The sequence below is a fragment of the Chiloscyllium plagiosum genome, chromosome 16 (assembly GCF_004010195.1).
Source record: "Chiloscyllium plagiosum isolate BGI_BamShark_2017 chromosome 16, ASM401019v2, whole genome shotgun sequence".
NCBI classification, from domain to species: domain Eukaryota; kingdom Metazoa; phylum Chordata; class Chondrichthyes; order Orectolobiformes; family Hemiscylliidae; genus Chiloscyllium; species Chiloscyllium plagiosum.
Window position 1 is genome coordinate 62,774,889 of NC_057725.1, and position 19,847 is coordinate 62,794,735.

Genomic DNA, 19,847 nt, shown 5'->3' on the forward strand with positions numbered 1-19,847 from the left:
CTATACACTTGCTCCTTTTGTCTTCACCTGTCCCAGCCTACTCATTAGCTTTCTTCTCTCCCTTGCCATCATCTTTCTTTCTAGGTCAGTTTACTGTAGCCAGACTATAACCACTGCAGCTGAAGCTTCCCACTGCTGCTTCTAGCCCTTCTCAGACCCTGTGTTGATTTTAGGGTTCATCTTGCAGGCAGGAGGATACCTTGAGAACATCTGCAGATGCCAAAATCCTTTTTGATACTCAAAGAAATTCATGTGGCAGTTAGGCCTTCTTCCTGTGCGGTGAAGAATGGGATAAAATGTTGCCCTAGCCAGTGACCATGTCATCCCATGAATGGATGAAAAAAAACCAAATCTTAGGAACAGGACCAAAGCAATGGTTTTGATTTTAAGTCCTGTCTTTTACTTCACACCAGCCCATGCAGAAACAGAAGGGTGAAAGGTTTGAAATCCCACATACTCACTTGAATCTTCTGCTTATACCTGCTTATCCAAATCAGGCCATTCACAAAGACACCAGAAGTGGCAGGTGATTGCCTAATCAGCACACCAAAGTAGTGAACTGATGGTGACATACAAATTAATTGAACATCAGGGAGGTTCTGTTGCCAACTGCGGGTGTTGTAACTAGTCAAGGTTTCCTAGTGTCTAGATCTCCTTCTGAATTAGCTAGAATGGAGAAGACCCCTCCCCACCATTTCAACCATCACCACCCAACCTGAGCAGTTTTGGAATCCTTTAGCCCAGCTCCATAGCCCCAGTGTTCATCTCAGTCTCAGTGAAACCTTTGTTCACATGCAGTGCTCCCCTTCCATGGATCATGGATCTCTAGCTGTACTTTCCACTATTGCTACATTTCCGTCACTGTCTTCTAATCAATTCTCGGTTATTTTTGCTATAGTCAGCAGAAAAGTGTTTGTGATGCTGCCCTCTGCTGATAAATTCACCGATAATCCATGGCCTTGTGTTAATATGAAGGCCTGTGAATATGAGTTAAGTCTTGTGTGGCTCACAGTCATTAGCTGTTGCAAGTTCCCCATTACTAGGGAGCAGAAGTTAAAGCACCTCACCCAAGACAGCTGAGTTGATTGAGATGAAATGTCTGAAGTTGTGATGAAGCTTTCCTCAGTTGGTAAATAGTTTGAGGGATCATGGCTCAACAGCACCACTTATAGCTGGCTGGCAATACTGCAGCATTTTTCATCACAGCAAACCTGAGTACGCATCAAAAAAAAGAGTGGAGCATACAGCCATGAACCTTTAGAAGCATTTGAACAGCAATAGGACATTACTTCCCTCAAGTCTTTTTTGCCACCTGTAGGCTAATACCACATACAGGTTTTTCCCCAATATTCCAAAAAAATCCATAGTTAACATAAAACTAACAATCTCAGATTGAAAATTTACAATTAATTTAGCATTCATTGCCACTTGTTAAAGAGAGTTTTAGACTTCTACCATTACCCTATCTATAGATGCTTTACTTAATTTTGCTTCGAACCGACGTTGGCTCCCATTTTTAGACTATACCCCCCAATTCTGGACAAACAGAAGAAATAACTTCTCTGTAACACAAACAAAAAATATAAAGTCATAATATCTGAAGTGAAAGAAATAATTAATGTTTCAAGTACAATATGGCTCTTCTTGAAAACAATTTGCAGCTTTTTATATCTTAAACACTTTAATCAAAATACTTTGTTCTAACTATTAAGCAACACAAGCCTTGAGCAGAATGTTCCCAGGTCCTGAACAATGCAGGTAACGATGAATCAGTTGGGAAAAAAAATGGCGAGATCACCAGAAATGGGATATTTTATGTCAAGAAAAGGAAGTCCAGCTCTGTAAGTATGTTTTGAACAGCAAGTTGAGGATCTCACCAGTGAGGTCTATTCACGTGCATTTGTAGGCCATTAGAACATAATCTCATCAATGTGTGTTTTCCTGTTCACCCATGTGCTGGAGAGAAATTAAATATCAACATGAAAGTCAGTGTGGATATCTGGCATTTCCAACTCATACTTGCTCTCCAGGGCCTCCATCTTACCCAGTCATCACCAATATCTCAGGACATCCTCCATGGGCACCACCTGCCCATAACTCCCCATCCATGGAGGTCAGCATTCGACAGGTACCAGTTTCATCATATCATCATGGCACATCTCTGATCTATTTAGAAAACAGTTGTGCACTCCAATTCTGCACACTTAATTGCAATGAAGTTGACAGAACACATTGCATGTAGGGTCAAGTACCCACCTCATGAATTGGACCAGTGTGCGTGTCAGGGCTCAATGCTTACTCTCTAAGCACTCACTCACTTTGCATCTGCTTAGATTCTAACAGTAATTCTGCCTTGCCTTGCAGCACAATCTCAAAATCAGGCAGCTTATCGTGTTTGTGATCAGTCAGTCAAGGTGGTGGATGTGTAGCTCTACAGCACTGTGCTGCATCAGTGTTACACCAGCACCATGTTAAGGAGTGTACAAGGCAAGCTAACCATGTGCTTCAATCAAATGGCCATGTCTCAAAGTCGAAGGGGAATTAATCCTTAGTTATGTCAAAGTTGGCGCCTTCAGTCAGGGCTTCTTAGCATAGTAAATTGAAGATATTGTTTGATATCGTCCAAGGACTTGGAGACAGTCGGTTACTTAGGGTGTTCAAGGTTATGGGGGCCCTATATCTCTACAGTCTGAGGAATGGGCCCAAGTCAATCCCACATTCGGTCTGCAGAGTTGGGTTATGTAATTTATGGAGCTGCATAGAATCAGTCAGGAGTTTATTCATTCATCAGTTAGTGCTGTCTCTCAAAGTTCACTTGGGAATGGGCCTGGGGGTTGGTCCACTAAAAGTCACATAGGGTTATCTATGAACATTTGTGCAGTAGAGAAGCGGGGGGCTCCAACTGTGAGATTAGAGCTGGCATGCTGAGATGCAGAGGGGATAATAATTACGAAGGAAGGGATATGATAGAGAATGGAAGGAAAAGGGATACTGCGGGAGGGTGGTCATTGACAGTCTGCAATGGAAATTAAAATAGCTGACACTACCCCCAGAATGGGCAAAGTCAGTATTTCATCCTGTAATGAAGAGGGGTCCACTTCAGTGTGATGTAGGGCCCTTCAAATGGTAATAGCATTAACCAGGTATCCACAGAATACAGGCAAAACACATCTGAGATCACAAAATATGTGTACCTTATGTATGCTTTCATAGACTCATACAGCACAGAAACAGCTCTTTCAGTCCATGCTGACCAGATTTCCTCAACTGAACTAGTCCCATTTGCCTAAATTTGACCTATATTCCTCTAAACCTTTCCTATTCATGGACCTGTCCAAATGTGTCTTAAATGTTGTAATCGTATCCACCTCTACCATGTCTTCTGCCAGCTTGTTCCATATGTGCACTATATGAAAAATTTGCCTCTCAGGTCTCTTTTGTATCTTTCTCTTCTCACCTTAAACCTATGCTCTCTAGTTTTGGACTCTCCTACCCTGGAGAAAAGATTTTGGCTATTCACCTTATCTGTGCCCCTCATGATTTTATAAACCTCTATAAGGTCACCCGTCAAGCTCCAACACTCCAGGGAAACAAAGTCCCAGCCTCTCCTTATAACCAAAAACTTCCTTATAAATCTTTTCTGCACCCTCTCCAGTTTAAAAATGTTAATATTTTTAGATTAGATTCCCTACAGTATAGAAACAGGTCCTTCGGCTCAACAAGTGCACACCGACTCTCCGAAGAGTAACCCACCCAGACCCATTCCCCATATTTACCCCTGACTAATGCACCTAAAGCTATGGGCAATTTTGTTTTTAGCATGGCCAATTTACCTAACCTGCACATCTTCTGGATTGTGGGAGGAAACCCATGCAGACACGGGGAGAATGTCCAAACTCCACACAGGCAGTCGCCCGAGGCAAGAATCGAACCTAGGTCCCTGCTGTTGTGAGGCAGCAGTGCTAATCACTGAGCCACCATGTTGCCCCAGCAAAATGACCAGAATTGTAGGCAGTACTCTAAATGTGGTCTTACCAATGACTTGTACAGCTGTAACATGACGTTCCAACATATGCTCTGACCAATGAAGGCAAGGCAAGCCTTTTTCACCACCCTGTCTTCCTGTGATAGTACTTTCGAGGAACTATGTACCTGCACATCTAGGTCTCTCTGTTCAACAACACTCCCCATGGCCCCACCAAGGCCTGGCCTGAGTTATCTTATCAAAATGCAAAATCTCGCATTTATTGAACATAGAAGAGTACAGCACAGAACAGGCCCTTTGGCCCACGATGTTGTGCCGAGGTTTAATCCTCATCTAAAATATAATAACTTAACCTATACACCCCCCAACTCACTGCTATTCATGTGCATGTCCATCAGTTGCTTAAATGTCCCCAATGACTCTGCTTCCACAACCACAGCTGGCAACGCATTCCATGCGTTCACACCTCTCTGCGTAAAGAACCTATCTCTGATGTCTCCTTTATATCTTCCTCCCAAAATCTTCAAACTGTGACTCCTTGTACCAGTCAATCCTGCCCTGGGGAAAAGTCTCTGGCTATTGACTCTATCTATTCCACTCAGTATCTTGTATACCTTGATCAGGTCTCCTCTCTTCCTTCTCCTCTCCAGAGAGAAAAGTCTGAGCTTATTCAACCTTTCTTCATAAGGCAAGCCCTCCAGTCCAGGCAGCATCCTGGTAAACCTTCTTTGCACCCTCTCCAAAGCCTTTGTGTCTTTCCTATAGTAGGGCAACCAGAACTAGACACAGAATTCCAAGTGTGGTCTCACCAGGGATGTAGAGCTGTAGCAAAACCTCGCAGCTTTTAAACTCGATCCCTCTGTTAATGAAAGCCAAAACACCATATGCTTTGTTAACAACCCTCTCCACTTGGGTGGCAACTTTGAAGGATCTGTGTATTTATACACCCAGATCCCTCTGTTCCTCCACACTGCCAAGACTCCTGTCTTTAATCCTATAGTCAGCATTCGAGTTCGACCTTCCGAAATGCATCACTTCGCATTTGTCCAGGTTGAACTCCATCTGCCATTTCTCAACCTAGCTCTGCATCCTGTCTATGTCACACTGCAGCCTGCGGTAGCCCTCTATACTATCAATGACACATCCAGCCTTTGTGTCATCTGCAAATTTACTGACCCACCCTTCAACTTCCTCATCCAAGTTATTTATAAAAACTACAAAGAGCAGAGGCCCAAGGACAGAGCCCTGCAGGACCCCACTCAAAACTGACCTCCAGGCAGAATACTTTCCATTTACAACCACTCTCTGCCTTCTGTCGGCCAGCTAATTTTGGATCCAGATAGCCAAATCTCCCTGTATCCCATACTTCCTGACTTCACAAATGAGCCTACCATGGGGAACCTTATCAAGTGCCTTGCTGAGGACCATATACACCACATCCACTGCTCGACCTTCATCGACCTGTCTTGACACCTCCTCAAATAACCCGATAAAATTTGTGAGGCATGACCTGCCCCTCACAAAGCCATGCTGACTGCCTTTAATCACATTATGCTTTGCCAAATAGTCATAAATCCTATCCGTCAGAATTTTTCCAAACCTTTGCTGACCACAGACGTAAGACTATCTAAATTAAACTCTGTCTGCTTTGACTAAAACTCCTGTCATAAGAATCCTCGACCATATCAAGAACATTGCAAGTAAATCCAACTAATGGCTGTGAGGCACAAGCAACAATTCACAGTGTGGAACGATTTACCCTAGTTGCCAAAGTGGAAGTGATGTTCCAAGATTCCAGGGCCTCCACAAGATGCAGAACCTACTCATTTCACATCTCAGACCACAAAACATCCACTCCGCTATCTTTATGTGCAATGCAGCCCTTCTGGGGATTGTGGTTGGCTGGAAATTTCCTCACTATTGCTGCCACACATACAAACCCCCTACTGCATGTGCACTAAAAGGCTTGAGGTTAGTCAGGGTTGCTTTGTACACTGGGGTGAATGCAATTCATGCATTTACACATTATATAGCTCTTAACCTACTTTCTTAGCTCTTATTCACTCACTTTGCATTTACTTGAAAGCTGCCAAACTCCATGTTATGCATTGTTTTTAGCACAGAGGAATATAGATATTCACAATCCATGATACTAAACAGCTCTTGAGGGTGGCGTGTTGCTGTACCATGATGGAGGCATGTTATGTTAATGTAACACCCTATGGCCTATGTTATTTGCGTGTTGTTTTATTTGGGTCAAAAAGACTATGATCAGGAGGTACTGACAGAGTCATTCAAGGAACTCTGATTGCACTCCACTGGTATGGCCATGGTGAGTCCTGCATATCATACAATCAGTTCAGGGATTACAGGTAAATTAGTCAAGGTGGTGGGAAGCATCAGTGTGGGGTCTGGGCTCATTATTCCTGCAATGAGATTAAGGGTGGAACTGAATATGATAGAAGTGGATGGAAGAGCAGTTAGTATTGATGAAGGAGCAAAAAAGGTGGTGAGATGTGCCTAGTGAATGAGTAGGAAGCATAGCAGGCAGGTTAATAGTTTAATGGGATGATGTGGGTGACAGTGGACATGTGCATGCAATATCATGCATAAGTTATAGCTCATAGCCTTGGTGAGAAGGTGTGCAGCAGCAGACTTACGGGAGTGGTGACCCTATAAATGTGAGGAAGTAAAGAAAAGATGGTGGCAATGATACTTATGGACAGCAGATGATTATTAATGTTTTTACTGCACTTCATTGCATTGCGTTTCTCCTGGCACTGATCCGAACGACTATCTTGGCCTAGGCTGACTGGGTCTGGCTTCCTTTGTTGGTCAGCAGGATAAAGCACTGCCATTCTCTCTACCAGCCTGTCCACCAGCACCTTCAGGTCCCAGTTGACAAACCGAGGAAGCAACTTGCCTTTGTGGACCATTTCTGTTGGAGTAATATCGCCAAACAATAAAATGAAGGGCAGTTCCTGGCTTTCAGTGCCAAAATAGCTGGGGCTGGAATTTAAATATGGCACCAGTTTCATGAACATTGCAAACTCTCTGCAGAAGCATGTGAATTGGAAGTGACATTTAAAGAAGGTGAGTTGAGTCTTAATGAGATGCCAATATGTGAAAGACTGGGCGCCTCCCAGCAGAGCGCTTTAGGGAACATCTCCGGGACACCCGCACCAATCAACCACACCGCCCCGTGGCCCAACATTTCAACTCCCCCCCAACTCTGCCGAGGACATGGAGGTCCTGGGCCTCCTTCACCGCCGCTCCCTCACCACCAGACGACTGGAGGAAGAACGCCTCTTCTTCCACCTCGGAACAGTTCATCCCCAGGGCATCAATGTGGACTTCAACAGCTTCCTCATTTCCCCTTCCCCCACTTCATCCTAGTTAACGTCAATTTCGATGCTCCTTGGATGCTGCCTGAACTGCTGTGCTCTTCCAGCACCACTAATCCAGAATCTGGTTTCCAGCATCTGCAGTCATTGTTTTTACCTACGGTAGACACCACTCAATGGCAAGATTCTGAAGATGCCATTTAAGGCTTGACAGGAAATTTGGGAAAATCTTTCTCAATGTTGAAAATCTGATAATTTCCCATAATTTCTCACCTTTCTGTCCATTGCTGATTCCTTACCAGGGAGGGGCAAGTTACGACCTGTGACCTCAACAAGGGAACTATTCTTCTTACATCTACTCTGTTGATCTCCTGTTGAAAATTTTGTGTATTTCATTTCTTCTAGACTATAGAGATAATGAGCCAGTCTCCTCATACTTAAAGAAGGTAATTCCAGTGGACCAATACAGCTGATTTGCTTGGTTGCCATTGCTGGAATGAAGGAAGAAGGGTAGAGCCAAGAGTCCAGAATTGGACAAACAGCAAGTTCCTGTAGGATTTCAGGGATGGAGATTAGTGAGGCCATGGAAGTATTTGAATAGAAGGATAAAAATGTTAAAGTTGAGGTGACAGCAGATTGGGGGTCACTGTAAATCAGTGAGCATTCTGTGATTGATGAGTGGGACTTGCTACGAGTTAATTTATGATCAGCAAAGCATTGGATGAGCCCGGATTTAAGAGAGGTGGAAGTGAGAGACTGGCCAAGAGAGGTTTGAGATTGAAAATTTGAGAATGAACAACAAGGTTATTGTGGGCCATTTCTGCCTCAGGCAACCGGCTTTCAAGTCTTTGAAAAAAAACACTCGTACAATGAAAGGGGAGTGACCAGTTCTCCCAACTCAGTTTTTCTGTGGTTTGGTTTGGTTTTTAGATTAGATTCAATTCCCTACAGTGTGGATACAGGCCCTTCGGCCCCACAAGTCCACACTGACCCTCCGAAGAGTAACCCATCCAGACCCATTTCCCTCTGGCTAATGCACCTAACATTATGGGCAATTTAGCATGGCCAATTCACCTGACCTGCACATCTTTGTGACTGTGGGAGGAAACCGGAGCACCTGGAGGAAACCCACACAGACACGGGGAGAATGTGCAAATGCCACACAGACAGTCGCCCAAGGCTGGGATTGAACCTGGGATCCTGGTGCTGTGAGGCAGCAGTGCTAACCACTGAGTCACCGTGCCGCCCCAGTATTAGCAGCAGTATTGAAAAAAGCAGATCCTTGCTGATTCTCTCTCTGACATCTCTCCTGTAAGAACCCTGTGTTTGATGTTTTATTTTGTGTCAAGGTGTGTTTATGCAGATTTTTGCAAGTATTGGGAACAGCATCATTAAGTTGGTGTTGTTATTCAGTATTCCGTTCTCTTTTGTTTGTGTTTCATTCGGTAATCTTGTAAATAAATTCTGTTTTGTTTAAACCTAAGTGGTTTGACCAACTGCATCTCTCCTGGAATATCTGCTCTACACCTGCTTAAAGCAACTAGCAAAGTTTGGGTCTGGGCTACTTTTTCGAAATATCTTGAGAGGGTCTGGCCTGGTCTATAATGAATCTGAATCTTGAATGAGGGCTTTGTCACTATGTGAGCCATGACAAGCATTAGGATGGGCAATATCATGTTAATGAAAGCGGGTCATCTTTTTTTAAACCAGTAAAAGCTAAGTAGACATCATACACACAGTCAAACACAATTACAATAAAGCATTGACCTATCTGGAGCATCTGAGCCACAGATCTGAATATAATGGAAACTGAAACATACGCCTGTCATTCTCTTGTTTTTTAGTGTGCTCCTCATCTCCTTGCTTACATGATGGACTGTGTCTCCAGCTCGGACCAGCTTACTATAAGTGTGCCTGTCTAGCTGGGTATACAGGCAAATGGTGTGAAAACAGTGAGTATTAATATTGGTACAAATGTTTAGTATGTGGGTATATGTTGACCAGAGCAGGAAACAAAGCACTTTTTTTTCGAGAGCTTTTCTTTGGACTGTGGCTTGACCCTTGTGAATTCACCTGCAAAAGTCTGAAAGAAAATGTGTAGTCCCTGCTATCCCCAGTACCATTTCAGGAGTATAAATCATGAAAAGCTCCCAATCCTACAGAGATTCATGTCAATTAAGGTGTTTCCTGAATACTCAATTAAATTTTAATCATTATCTAGAATTCATACAAGAATGCTTCTAACTGGTCTCCCATCTATTGCCCCACACTTTAAAGAGCAATGACGAACTAGAGAATTAAATTCATATGGAGTGGATATATGGGAAGACCAAGAACTTATGATTTCAATCCAGCCTACAAAAATGTAGGGAATATACTATGAAACATGAGTAGATATCACAATACCCAAGACAGCCAATTAGAAGCCATCTCCATGCTACTAGTTCCATAGTAAATAGAACTGAAGGGACTATTCCCAGTTTTGTTGATTTAACAAAGCTTACAAATATTTTAAAAAGTGATGACCACTCAACTAGTCTTCCAGATGAAGCTATAAGGTCTTCAATAGCACTCCATTTCTCAACTGAAAATCTAAAAAATGGTTCAAAGCCAATTCCACAGCATGTTATGCAGTTACCTCAAGTAACTTTTCTGTTCTGAAGCACTGGATTACCAACTTTGGTTTTTAAAAAGGACGGCATGGTGACTCATTAGTTAGCACTACTGCCTCACAGACCCAGGGCCTGGGTTCAATCCCACTCTCGCGCAACTGTCTGTGTGGAGTTTACACATTCTTCCAGTGCCTGCATGGGTTACTGCTGAATGCTCTGGTTTCCTCTCACAGTCCAAAGATGTGCAAGTTAGGTGGATTGGCCATGCTAAATTACCCGTAGTATTCAGGGATGTATAGGATAGATGTGTTAGCTGGGGGAAATGTAGTCTTACAGAGAAAGGGTAGGGATATGCGTCTGAATCAGATGCTCTGCAGAGGGTTGGTGAGGGCTTGTTGGACTAAATGGCCTGTTTCCACACTGTAGAAAATCTGTGATTCTTAAGAGTTACTTTTAGATCTGCGTAGGCTCAATTTTGATTTTCAGTGACCCTTTTGTTCAGTGTTGTAGTTACATATTAAAATTATCTTCTGTATTTATGTTGATGTAGAAAGTATTTGGGCTCACAATGAAACTGAATGAGAAACATTAGTTAATATATCCTATATATAATCATAGACTATATTAAATTTAAAGTCCACTAAAACACAAATTTCCAAGACACCACATATTTAAATTCCAGAAGACACAGGGATAAGTTACCATCCAAAGATTTCTTTCATAATGACTGGCCCTTCTACATACAAAAAACTATGAGAGTAAACACAGCTTCCTCAGACTGGGAGATCCCAGCTAATGTGTTTCCATTGTATATGCTCAAAACCAGAATATTTTAAACAGGCAGTTATTATACTTTTTACTGCATCTTGGCTCTCAATCTCATACTTAAATGTAACAACTATTATTTTATTAGAACAACTTTTACTACATTTTTCTCACTTCAGCTAGAGATGCAATAGTCATCTGCAAATAATTCATTACTTCATTGATTTCCTCGCTCATACTTAGGTGAGTGTTCCTTAGTTAATAGATTCAAAACTGTTCCCTCTTAGACCATAAGAAATAGAACAACAGTAGCCTGTTTGGCTCCTTCCATTCAGTAGCTTTATGGCTGATCCAACATCCCTCGAGTTCACTCCCTGCCCTTTCTCTATAACCCTTGATTCCCCTGCTGATCAAAAATCTATCTATCTCAACCTTAATTATACACAAGAACTCTGCCCCCATAGCTCACTGTAGCAAGGAGTTCCAAAGATTCTCAACACTCAGAAGAAATTTCTCCTCATCTCAAGTTTTCAGTTGGTGTCCTTTTATTCTGAGACTATGCACTCTGGTCTTAAACTCTCCCATAAGGGGAAACATCCTCTCAGCATTTACTCTGTTAAATCCCTCAAGAATCCTATATGTTTCAATGAGATTACTTCTCATTCTGCTAAGTTCTAGTGAGTAACGTCCTAGCCTGTTTAGCCTTTGCTTATAAAACAATCCCTCCAGTCCATGTATCATCTCAGTGAACCTTCTCTGAATTGCCACCAATTATCCTTCCTTAAATAAGAGAACCAAACTGCTCACAGTACTTCAGATGTGGTCTTACCAGCACCTTGTACAGTTGCTGTAAGACATCCCTACTTTTATACTCAAACCTCCTTGAAATAAGGGATAACATTCCATTAGCCTTCCTGATTACCAGCTGCACCTGTGTGCTTTCTGAGTTTCTGTTTTTCCTTCTTCACCTTTCCAAAATGAACAACTTCTTTTGCCGCACTATATTTCATTTGCCAACATTTTATTGATCTAACCTATCAATATCTCTCTTGCAACCCGCCTTTTTGTCGACTTTTGTGTCAAATACAAATTTGGCTGCAGAACATTCACTCCTTTCCTCTGAAATCATTAATATGTATGTGAACAGTTATGGTCCCAGTCCTGTTCCTGTAGAACCCCACTGGTTATGGGTTGCCAATCCGAAAAAGAACTCCTTATCTCTTCTTGGTGTCCATTACTCAATTCTGTAAGCATGCCGACGTCATTCACCCAACACTGTGGGCTCTTATCTTATGACATAACTTTTTGTGAGGTGTCTAATTGAGTACCTTCTGATACTTCAACACATCTATTGGTTCCCTTCTATCTACTCTGGTTGAAACTTCCTTGTAAATTAGTCAGAAATGATTTCCTTTTCATGAAGCCATACTGACTCTGTTTGATTAAATTATGATTTTCCAAACATGCAACTATTACATCCTTAATAATTAATTCCAAGACATTACTAGCATGATAAGAGGCTAATCGGCTTATAGTTACCGCCCACAAACTAAATGTAGGGGAATGGGTCTGGGTGGGTGCACTTTGGCAGGTCGGTGTGGACTTGTTGGGCCGAAGGGCCTGTTTCCACACTGTAAGTAATCTAATCTAATCTACCCACTTTTAGCCTCCCTCCCTTTTTGAGTAGACTTGTCACATTAGCAGTCTTCCAGTTCTTTGGTACTTCTCCAGAATTCAAGGATTTTTGGAAAATTACGTCTGATGCATCCACTGTGTATGTAGTTACCCCTTTAGGATCCCAACATGCAAGCCATTAGAGCCAGGGAACTTACCTGCCTTTAGCCCTTTTAATTTGTCTAATACTAATTCTTTAGTGATGGTGATGGTACTTAATTCTACAGAATACCGGAGGTGGAATTAATGGGATGTTCGAAGTATCTTTCACTGTAAAAAATTCATGCAAATTATCTGTTTAACTTCTCTGTCATTTCCTTGTTCCCAAAACCATCTCCCCAAATTCATTTTTAAGGGGCCTATGTTCACTTTGACCTCTCTCTTCCTTTTTATATATTTAAAGAAGTTGTTTTTCTGATCGTCAGTTTTTATATTCTCACTAGTTTGCCTTCGTAGTTTTTATTTCTGCTTTTATTATCTTCTTAGTCCTCTTCGGCTGAATTTTGAATTAATCCCAGTTTTTATCCCACTGACTTTGTCCTTCTTTATATGCTTTCTTTTATAACTTAATACTCTTCTTTGTGACCTTCCCTCCATTCTTCACGTTTGTATCCTTTTTTTCCCTTCCCTGTCCTTGCAGCCTTCCCTATCTGTGCCATGCCCTTGCAACCTCCCTGTGTCTCTCATCCCCTCCCTTGCAGCCTCCCTGTCTCCATCAGCCCCTTGCAGCCTCTCTTTCTCACTTCTGTCACATAGCCCTCTTTACAGTATCTCAGTCTTCCTTGTCTTATTGTGACCCTACGCATCTCCCATGCTTCACTGGTGGTGCGCCTGTTGTCCCACAGCCACCTTTGCCTCCCCACATATTCTGAGTGGCCCTCCTGTTTACCCCTACCCCTTTCTGGCCTCTCTAACTCTCCCTCCACACTATCCCCACTACCCAGTCCCCATTGTGGTCTCTCTATCTCTCCTTGGCATTCATCAGCACTGGAGAAATATTCTTATTATATTTTTGAAACAGAAATTCCAGGCATTAACACATTTTGTTTATTTTTTCTGTATCTTAATTTTGGTACAACAATATAATTTAACTTGCTAAATTAGGCTTCATTTTTCACATCAAAATGACCCCAAATTCAGATAATACCATTCTTGTCTGACCAGTTTCCTTTAATATTTTAATTTATTTTTCTTCAAAAATAATAAATTAAATATTAAAGGAAACTGGTCAGACAAGAATGGTATTATCTGAATTGAGAGTTATAAGGTAGCCAGGAAGGATCTGAAGAGAGAGCAAAGAGCAGCAAGGAGTGGACATGAAAAGTCCTTAGTTGGTAGGATTAGGGAAAACCCTAAGGCTTTCTATAGGTATGGAAATGTGTTGCTGGAAAAGCGCAGCAGGTCAGGCAGCATCCAGGGAACAGGAGAATCCTTGATCACATTATTCCTATCCAGATGTTCATAAATCCTATCCCTTACAATTCTCTCTAAGACTTTCTACTTAATTGTGACTCCGTATTCACATCGACAACAATGTCCTGTTTCTGAGTGAATACTGACGAAAAGTATTCATTCAGTGTCTCCCCAATCTCTTCAGCCTCCACACGCAACTTCCCACTACTATCCTTGACTGGACCTATTCATACCCTAGTCATTCTTTTATTCCTGACATACCTATAGAAAGCCTTTGGGTTTTTCCTAATCCTACCATCTAAGGACTTTTCATGTCCGCTCCTTGCTGCTCTTAGCTCTCTCTTCAGGTCCTTCCTGGCTACCTTATAACTCTCAATCACTCCAATTGAACCTTTACATAGGCCGCCCTCTTCCATCTAACAAGGGATTCCAATTCCTTATTAAACCACGGCTCCCTCACACGACCCTTTCCTCCCTGCCTGACGGGCACATACTTATCAAGGACACTCAATAGTTGCTCCTTGAACAAGCTCCACATAACAATTACGCCCTTCTCTTGAAGCTTACTTTTCCACGCATCCTAAGTCATGCCTCACCGCATCATAATTTCCCTGACCCCAGCTATAACTCTTGCCCTGTAGTACACACTTATCCCTCTCCATCACGAGAGTAAAAATCACCGAATTATGGTCACTATCCCCAAAGTGCTCACCTACCTCTAATTCTAACACCTGGCCTGGTTCGTCACCCAGAACCAAATCCAGTATGGCCTCACCTCTTGTTGGCCTGTCTACATATTGTGTCAGGAAACTCTCCTGCACACATTGAACAAACACTGACCCATCTAACGAACTTGAGCTATAGCTTTCCCAATCAATACCAGGAAAGTTAAAGTCCCCCATAACAACCACCCTATTACTGTCACTCATCTCCTGAATCACCTTCCCTATCCTTTCTTCTACGTTTCTAGGACTATTGGGAGGCCTGTAAAAGACTCCTAACAGGGTGACCTCACCTTTCCAATTCCTAACCTCAGCCCAAACTACCTCAGATGGCAAGTCCTCATCCAACGTCCTTTCCACCACTGTAATACTACCTTTGACAAGCAATGCCACACCCCCCCCTCTTTTACCCCCACCTCTGACCCTACTAAAACATGTAAATCCTGGAACCTGCAACAGCCAATCCTGTCCCTGTTCTACCCATGTCTCCGTAATAGCCACAACATCGAAGTCCCAGGTACCAACCCACGCTGCAAGTTCACCTACCTTATTTCGTATACTTCTTGCATTGAAGTATACACACTTCAAGCCACTTTAATGGTAACACTTCAGTTTGTTTCACCTTAGGCTGCTTTACTGTGTAGGGGGCATAGCTTTAAATTAAGGGGTGGTAGGTATAGGACAGATGTTAGGGGTAGATTCTTTACTCAGCGAGTCGTGAGTTCATGGAATGCCCTGCCAGTAGCAGTGGTAGACTCTGCCTCTTTATGGGCATTTAAACGGGCATTGGATAGGCATATGGAGGATAGTGGGCTAGTGTAGGTTAGGTGGGCTTGGATCGGCGCAACATCGAGGGCCTGTACTGCGCTATATTTTTCTATGTTCTATGTTCTATATTCTACCACAACATCATGATCCTTTCATCAATTTGCATTTCACTGTAACTCTTCTTTTATGTGGAAGTTTTGTACAGACATAATAAAATCCATATTGCTGAAATAAAGACAGATTTTGCAGAACCTTTTACCTTGCAGTCATCAAGGTAATTTACAAGGCAAACCTCTACCAATTAGAGTCTACTGTCATCCAGTCATTGCTCTCTTCCTAGAAGAAAACAAACAGTGAAACTATAAAATAAGACATACCAGTTCAACACATTTTGTGTACTTGAAATGGAGGCCCAGTGTTACTTTCTGTTGAATGTTTTTTTTTCCTCTGGAAACCCTTATGCCGCATAAAATTTGAATTAGTAATTCTGTCCTGTAGAGTGCAAGGCAAATACCCTTGACATAGTATGTATTTTTTCAGTAATATCCAAATTCTGTATGATCAAACATCAATAAAATCCTATTACTGATTACTTCCCACAGATCTACAACTCTACTTATTACTTAATTGTACACTCAATAATCAGATCCTCACTTTCATGTCTTTATGTACCACTGAAATGTAAATTCTTAATATAAATTATGAACTCAAAATGCAAAATGTAACCTCAGATTGTGAGCTCCATGCAGAATAATAATAAAGTTTAAAGTTTAATCCAATTTTAAATCTCAACCATAATACGGTAAGCAATGGTTAACAACAAAAAAAAACATGCAAGATCACACCTTGAGGGTGAGTGACCTTTAAGTCAATGATTTGCAGACATTCAAGGAACATAAAAATTTATACCCAACAAAATACACCAACAAAACTCAACACGCTCACAATCAAGTTTCATTATTTTGCCTTTAACATAGCATCATAAGCTTACTGTTTGCTTTCTAAATTAGTTTCTTTTACAAAGAAAGTTTAAAACAATGACAAGCATTGCTTGTCACCTAAATTCATGTAACACAAATGCTGGGCTATGACCTCTCGAATAAGAGAAAATCTAACTACCGCCCATTGACATTCAATGGTATTACCATCACTGATTCTTCCACTATGAACATCCTGGGCATTACCATTGACAAGAAACTCAACTGAACTCATCATATAAATCCAGTGGCTACAGGAGCAGGTCAGAGGCTAGGATTACTGCAGTGAGTAACGTACCTGTCGACTCCCCAAAGACTATACATCATCCACAAGGCACGTGTTAGGATGTGATAAAATACTCTCCATTGGCCTGGATGGGTACAGGTCCAACAGCACTTAAAAAGCTTAACACCCTCTGGGACAAAGCTGCCCACTTGATTGACATCACACCCATAAACATCCATTCCCTCCAGCACTGACACACAGTAGCAGCATTGTGTACTATCCACAAGACGTACTGCAGGAATTCACCAAAGATCCTGAGACAATACCTTCCAGACCCATGATAACTTCCATCTAGAAGAATATGGGCAGCAGCAGATGTACGGAAACACCTCAGCTGCAAGTTTCTCTCTAAGCCACTCACCATCCTGACTTGGGAATATATCACCGTTCCTTCACTGTTGCTCAGTCAAAATCCTGGAATTCCCTCCCTAATGGCATTGTGGGCATTTGGACTGCAGAGGTTCAAGAAAGCTGTTTAATATCACCCTGTTGGAGACAACTAGGAGAAGACAATAAATGCTGGCCAGCCAGCCACGAGTGAATAAAGAATGACTCATTGGGTGGAGTGTTGGAAATTAAGTTCCACTATGCTTGGAGGTATCACAATTGTGAACAGATTTCATCAAACTGTTCAATATTCCCAACCTATCTATCTGGTAAACTCTTGTAATGTTTCTGCACTCAGCAACAAAAACATTTTATTACGAATAAATTGTCTTTAACCAATGGCAATTGAGAAATATTCATTACTAATTTACAACTCAATGAATTGTACTTTACGCTTTCTTAACTTCCTCCTATCAGAAACAGTCAGACACACAAACCCAAACATGATTTGGAGATGCAGGTGTTGGACTGGGGTGTACAAAGTTATAAGTCACACAACACCAAGTTATAGTCCAACAGGTTTAATTGAAAGCACACTAGCTTTCGGAGCGACGCTCCTTCATCAGGTGGTTGTCTGATGAGGGAGTGGTGCTCCGAAAGCTCGTGTGCTTCCAATTAAACCTGTTGGACTATAACCTGGTGTTGCGTGATTTTAAACTCACACAATACCTTAATATTAAGGATGGAAAACAAAAACAAAATCAAGAAAACAGAGTTTGATAGCCCAAGTTTAGATCATGAGATTCAATGAGTTGTTTCTTTCACTTCCTTAAAATTTCTATTTGTTCTTTGCTGCTGACACATGGTTGTTTGCACACAGATGGTATCTTTCATTTACTGGTTGAGAATTTGACACTTCACTATCTTCTTTTATTCTTACATCATTAGGGGATTTGCAGAGAGAGATGAATGGAACAGACAGCTGTTCCTGGAATCTTTACAGCATCTCCACACAAGAGGGACGCACTGGGATATTTTGTGATGTTTTCTCTTTGCAGACTAGGTGGGTTCCTGCTGCATTGGCTCCAAAGAAAGCGTGATTGACTTGTCAGGAGCCAATCAAAACATTAATATAAAGCAGTTTTCCTTTACTTCAGATCCCATTAGCTTTGTGATGTCTGCTTCTGTTGTCAGTGTTCTAGGAAAACACAACATAATACAAAACTCACAAAATTGGGTCCTGTCAACAAAATTTTTAAAACTGCAGCCATCTCCTTACACAGTCACATTGGTTTAAAGCAGTATCTCCACAGTCTCTAACTAAAAGAAACAAGAAGCTGTGGGACTGAATCTTACATTTTCTTTTCTTGGCTAATTGCTACTTTTATCAATTCTTTTTCTGGAGTGTTTTCACCGTGAGACCTCGTGAATTTTCTTGCCATATCTTACCAAATTCACCTCATTAACTACCTATCCTAACCTATAGCATTCCTCTCATCTGATTCTAGCTCCATCTTACTAAGTGCCATTCCTGGAAGACCTCAGATATCCACCCAAACACCAGCACCCCAGCTTCTCAAGGCAGGCACTGGCATTACAAACCTGCCCTGCTCACTGACTGACATTTAGTTAGAAGATGTCAGAGAGTAGGAGATTGAAGCCACCATTCTCCAATGTGGACCTGGAGGTCTTGTTGGAGCGAGAGGTGCAGAGGAGGAACATCCTCTTTGTGGAAGCCAGGCATAGGAGACCTCGGCAGTAGACCCTGGCAGCCTAGTTTGCAGTTGGTACGTGGGTTAGTACAGTCTCCAAAGTGTGGAGGAATGGCCAGCAGTGCCACAAAAAAGGCCAGTGATTTTCTCTACTTCACCAGATTAAGTGTCACACTCTTCTCTCTGCTGCTTCACAATTCCTCGGTCTCTTTTACTTCACCTACCTCCTTCCAAGGCCTATGTTCAACCACTCTCACTGTTGCTTCAACATCTTTCTCCATCCGTCACGCTCATTTCTCACCCCACCTCCCAAATCACTATGTACATGACCTATGTGACCTCTATGCTGGCTACTCACTCACCCAAGATATCTTACCATCTTTCAGCCATCTGTCCCAGTACTAACAGCCGTACAACCCACTTTCTCTCACTCAATTCCTTCCTTTCTCTCATTCCAGGAAAGCACAGGTCATAATAGGGCAGAAAGGGTCTAGACAGATGGAATGGTGCCTGACATCAGGCTCCTCTCACCCTCCATAAAGTGAAAGTCTTGTCCCTCACAGGGGAAGAGTGGGACTGCTCATGTGGGGATGCCGAGCACCCATGCCCTGTCGATTGAGTAAACATCACTCTTAATTCCACTGTGACTCTCCACATTAACCCCACTTTCAATCTCATTCATTCCACGCCACTTCTAATCAATGATGCTAAGCCTTCGCTCCCTTGTGTCTCAGTTTGCGACCTGTGCTCCACCAACTCCTCAACCTCTGGTCTTGGGAGGATTGAAGCTTTTGAGGGAGTATCAGCAAGGTTGCCTCCTGCGCCCCAACTAGCTCTAATACTGACATCTTGATAAGAGCTCGCATTTAGAAAGTTTGGGGGCACAATCTGGTAAACATCTCACGATGACAGCTTCACTGTTGGCTGAGGAAGAAATGCCCCAGATTGCTGGAACTCGGGGTCTGCCAGGTACCAGGCCCCTGCTCAGTCCCAGACCAGGGAAGACCCTGTGATGTCAGCACTCAGACACTTGCTCCACACGTACAGGGAAGAGTAAGAGAACCAGACAGGGATTGCCTAGAGGTTACAGCAGTGCAGATACACAGTGGTCCCCAGCTGCCTCAAACAAGTGATCACTGGCTACATCCATGGGCATGTTGGCATTGCCATGGAGAGCCAGGTCCAGCACCCTCAGGGTGTACACACACCAGCTTATCATTGTCCCAGCCATTGCTGCTCAGGACCAAAGGAATGGCAGCAGT

At 42.4% G+C, this 19,847-nt stretch overlaps 1 protein-coding gene across 1 annotated transcript in view; it reads left to right on the forward strand.

The window, feature by feature from the left end:
* The window catches only part of pamr1b (peptidase domain containing associated with muscle regeneration 1b), a 151,957-nt gene that overhangs the window by 50,708 nt on the left and 81,402 nt on the right, over positions 1-19,847 (forward strand). The window contains exon 6 of the mRNA XM_043706264.1: positions 9,174-9,281. Within this exon, the coding sequence (XP_043562199.1) occupies positions 9,174-9,281 (108 nt within the window). The remainder of the gene's footprint in view (positions 1-9,173; positions 9,282-19,847) is intronic.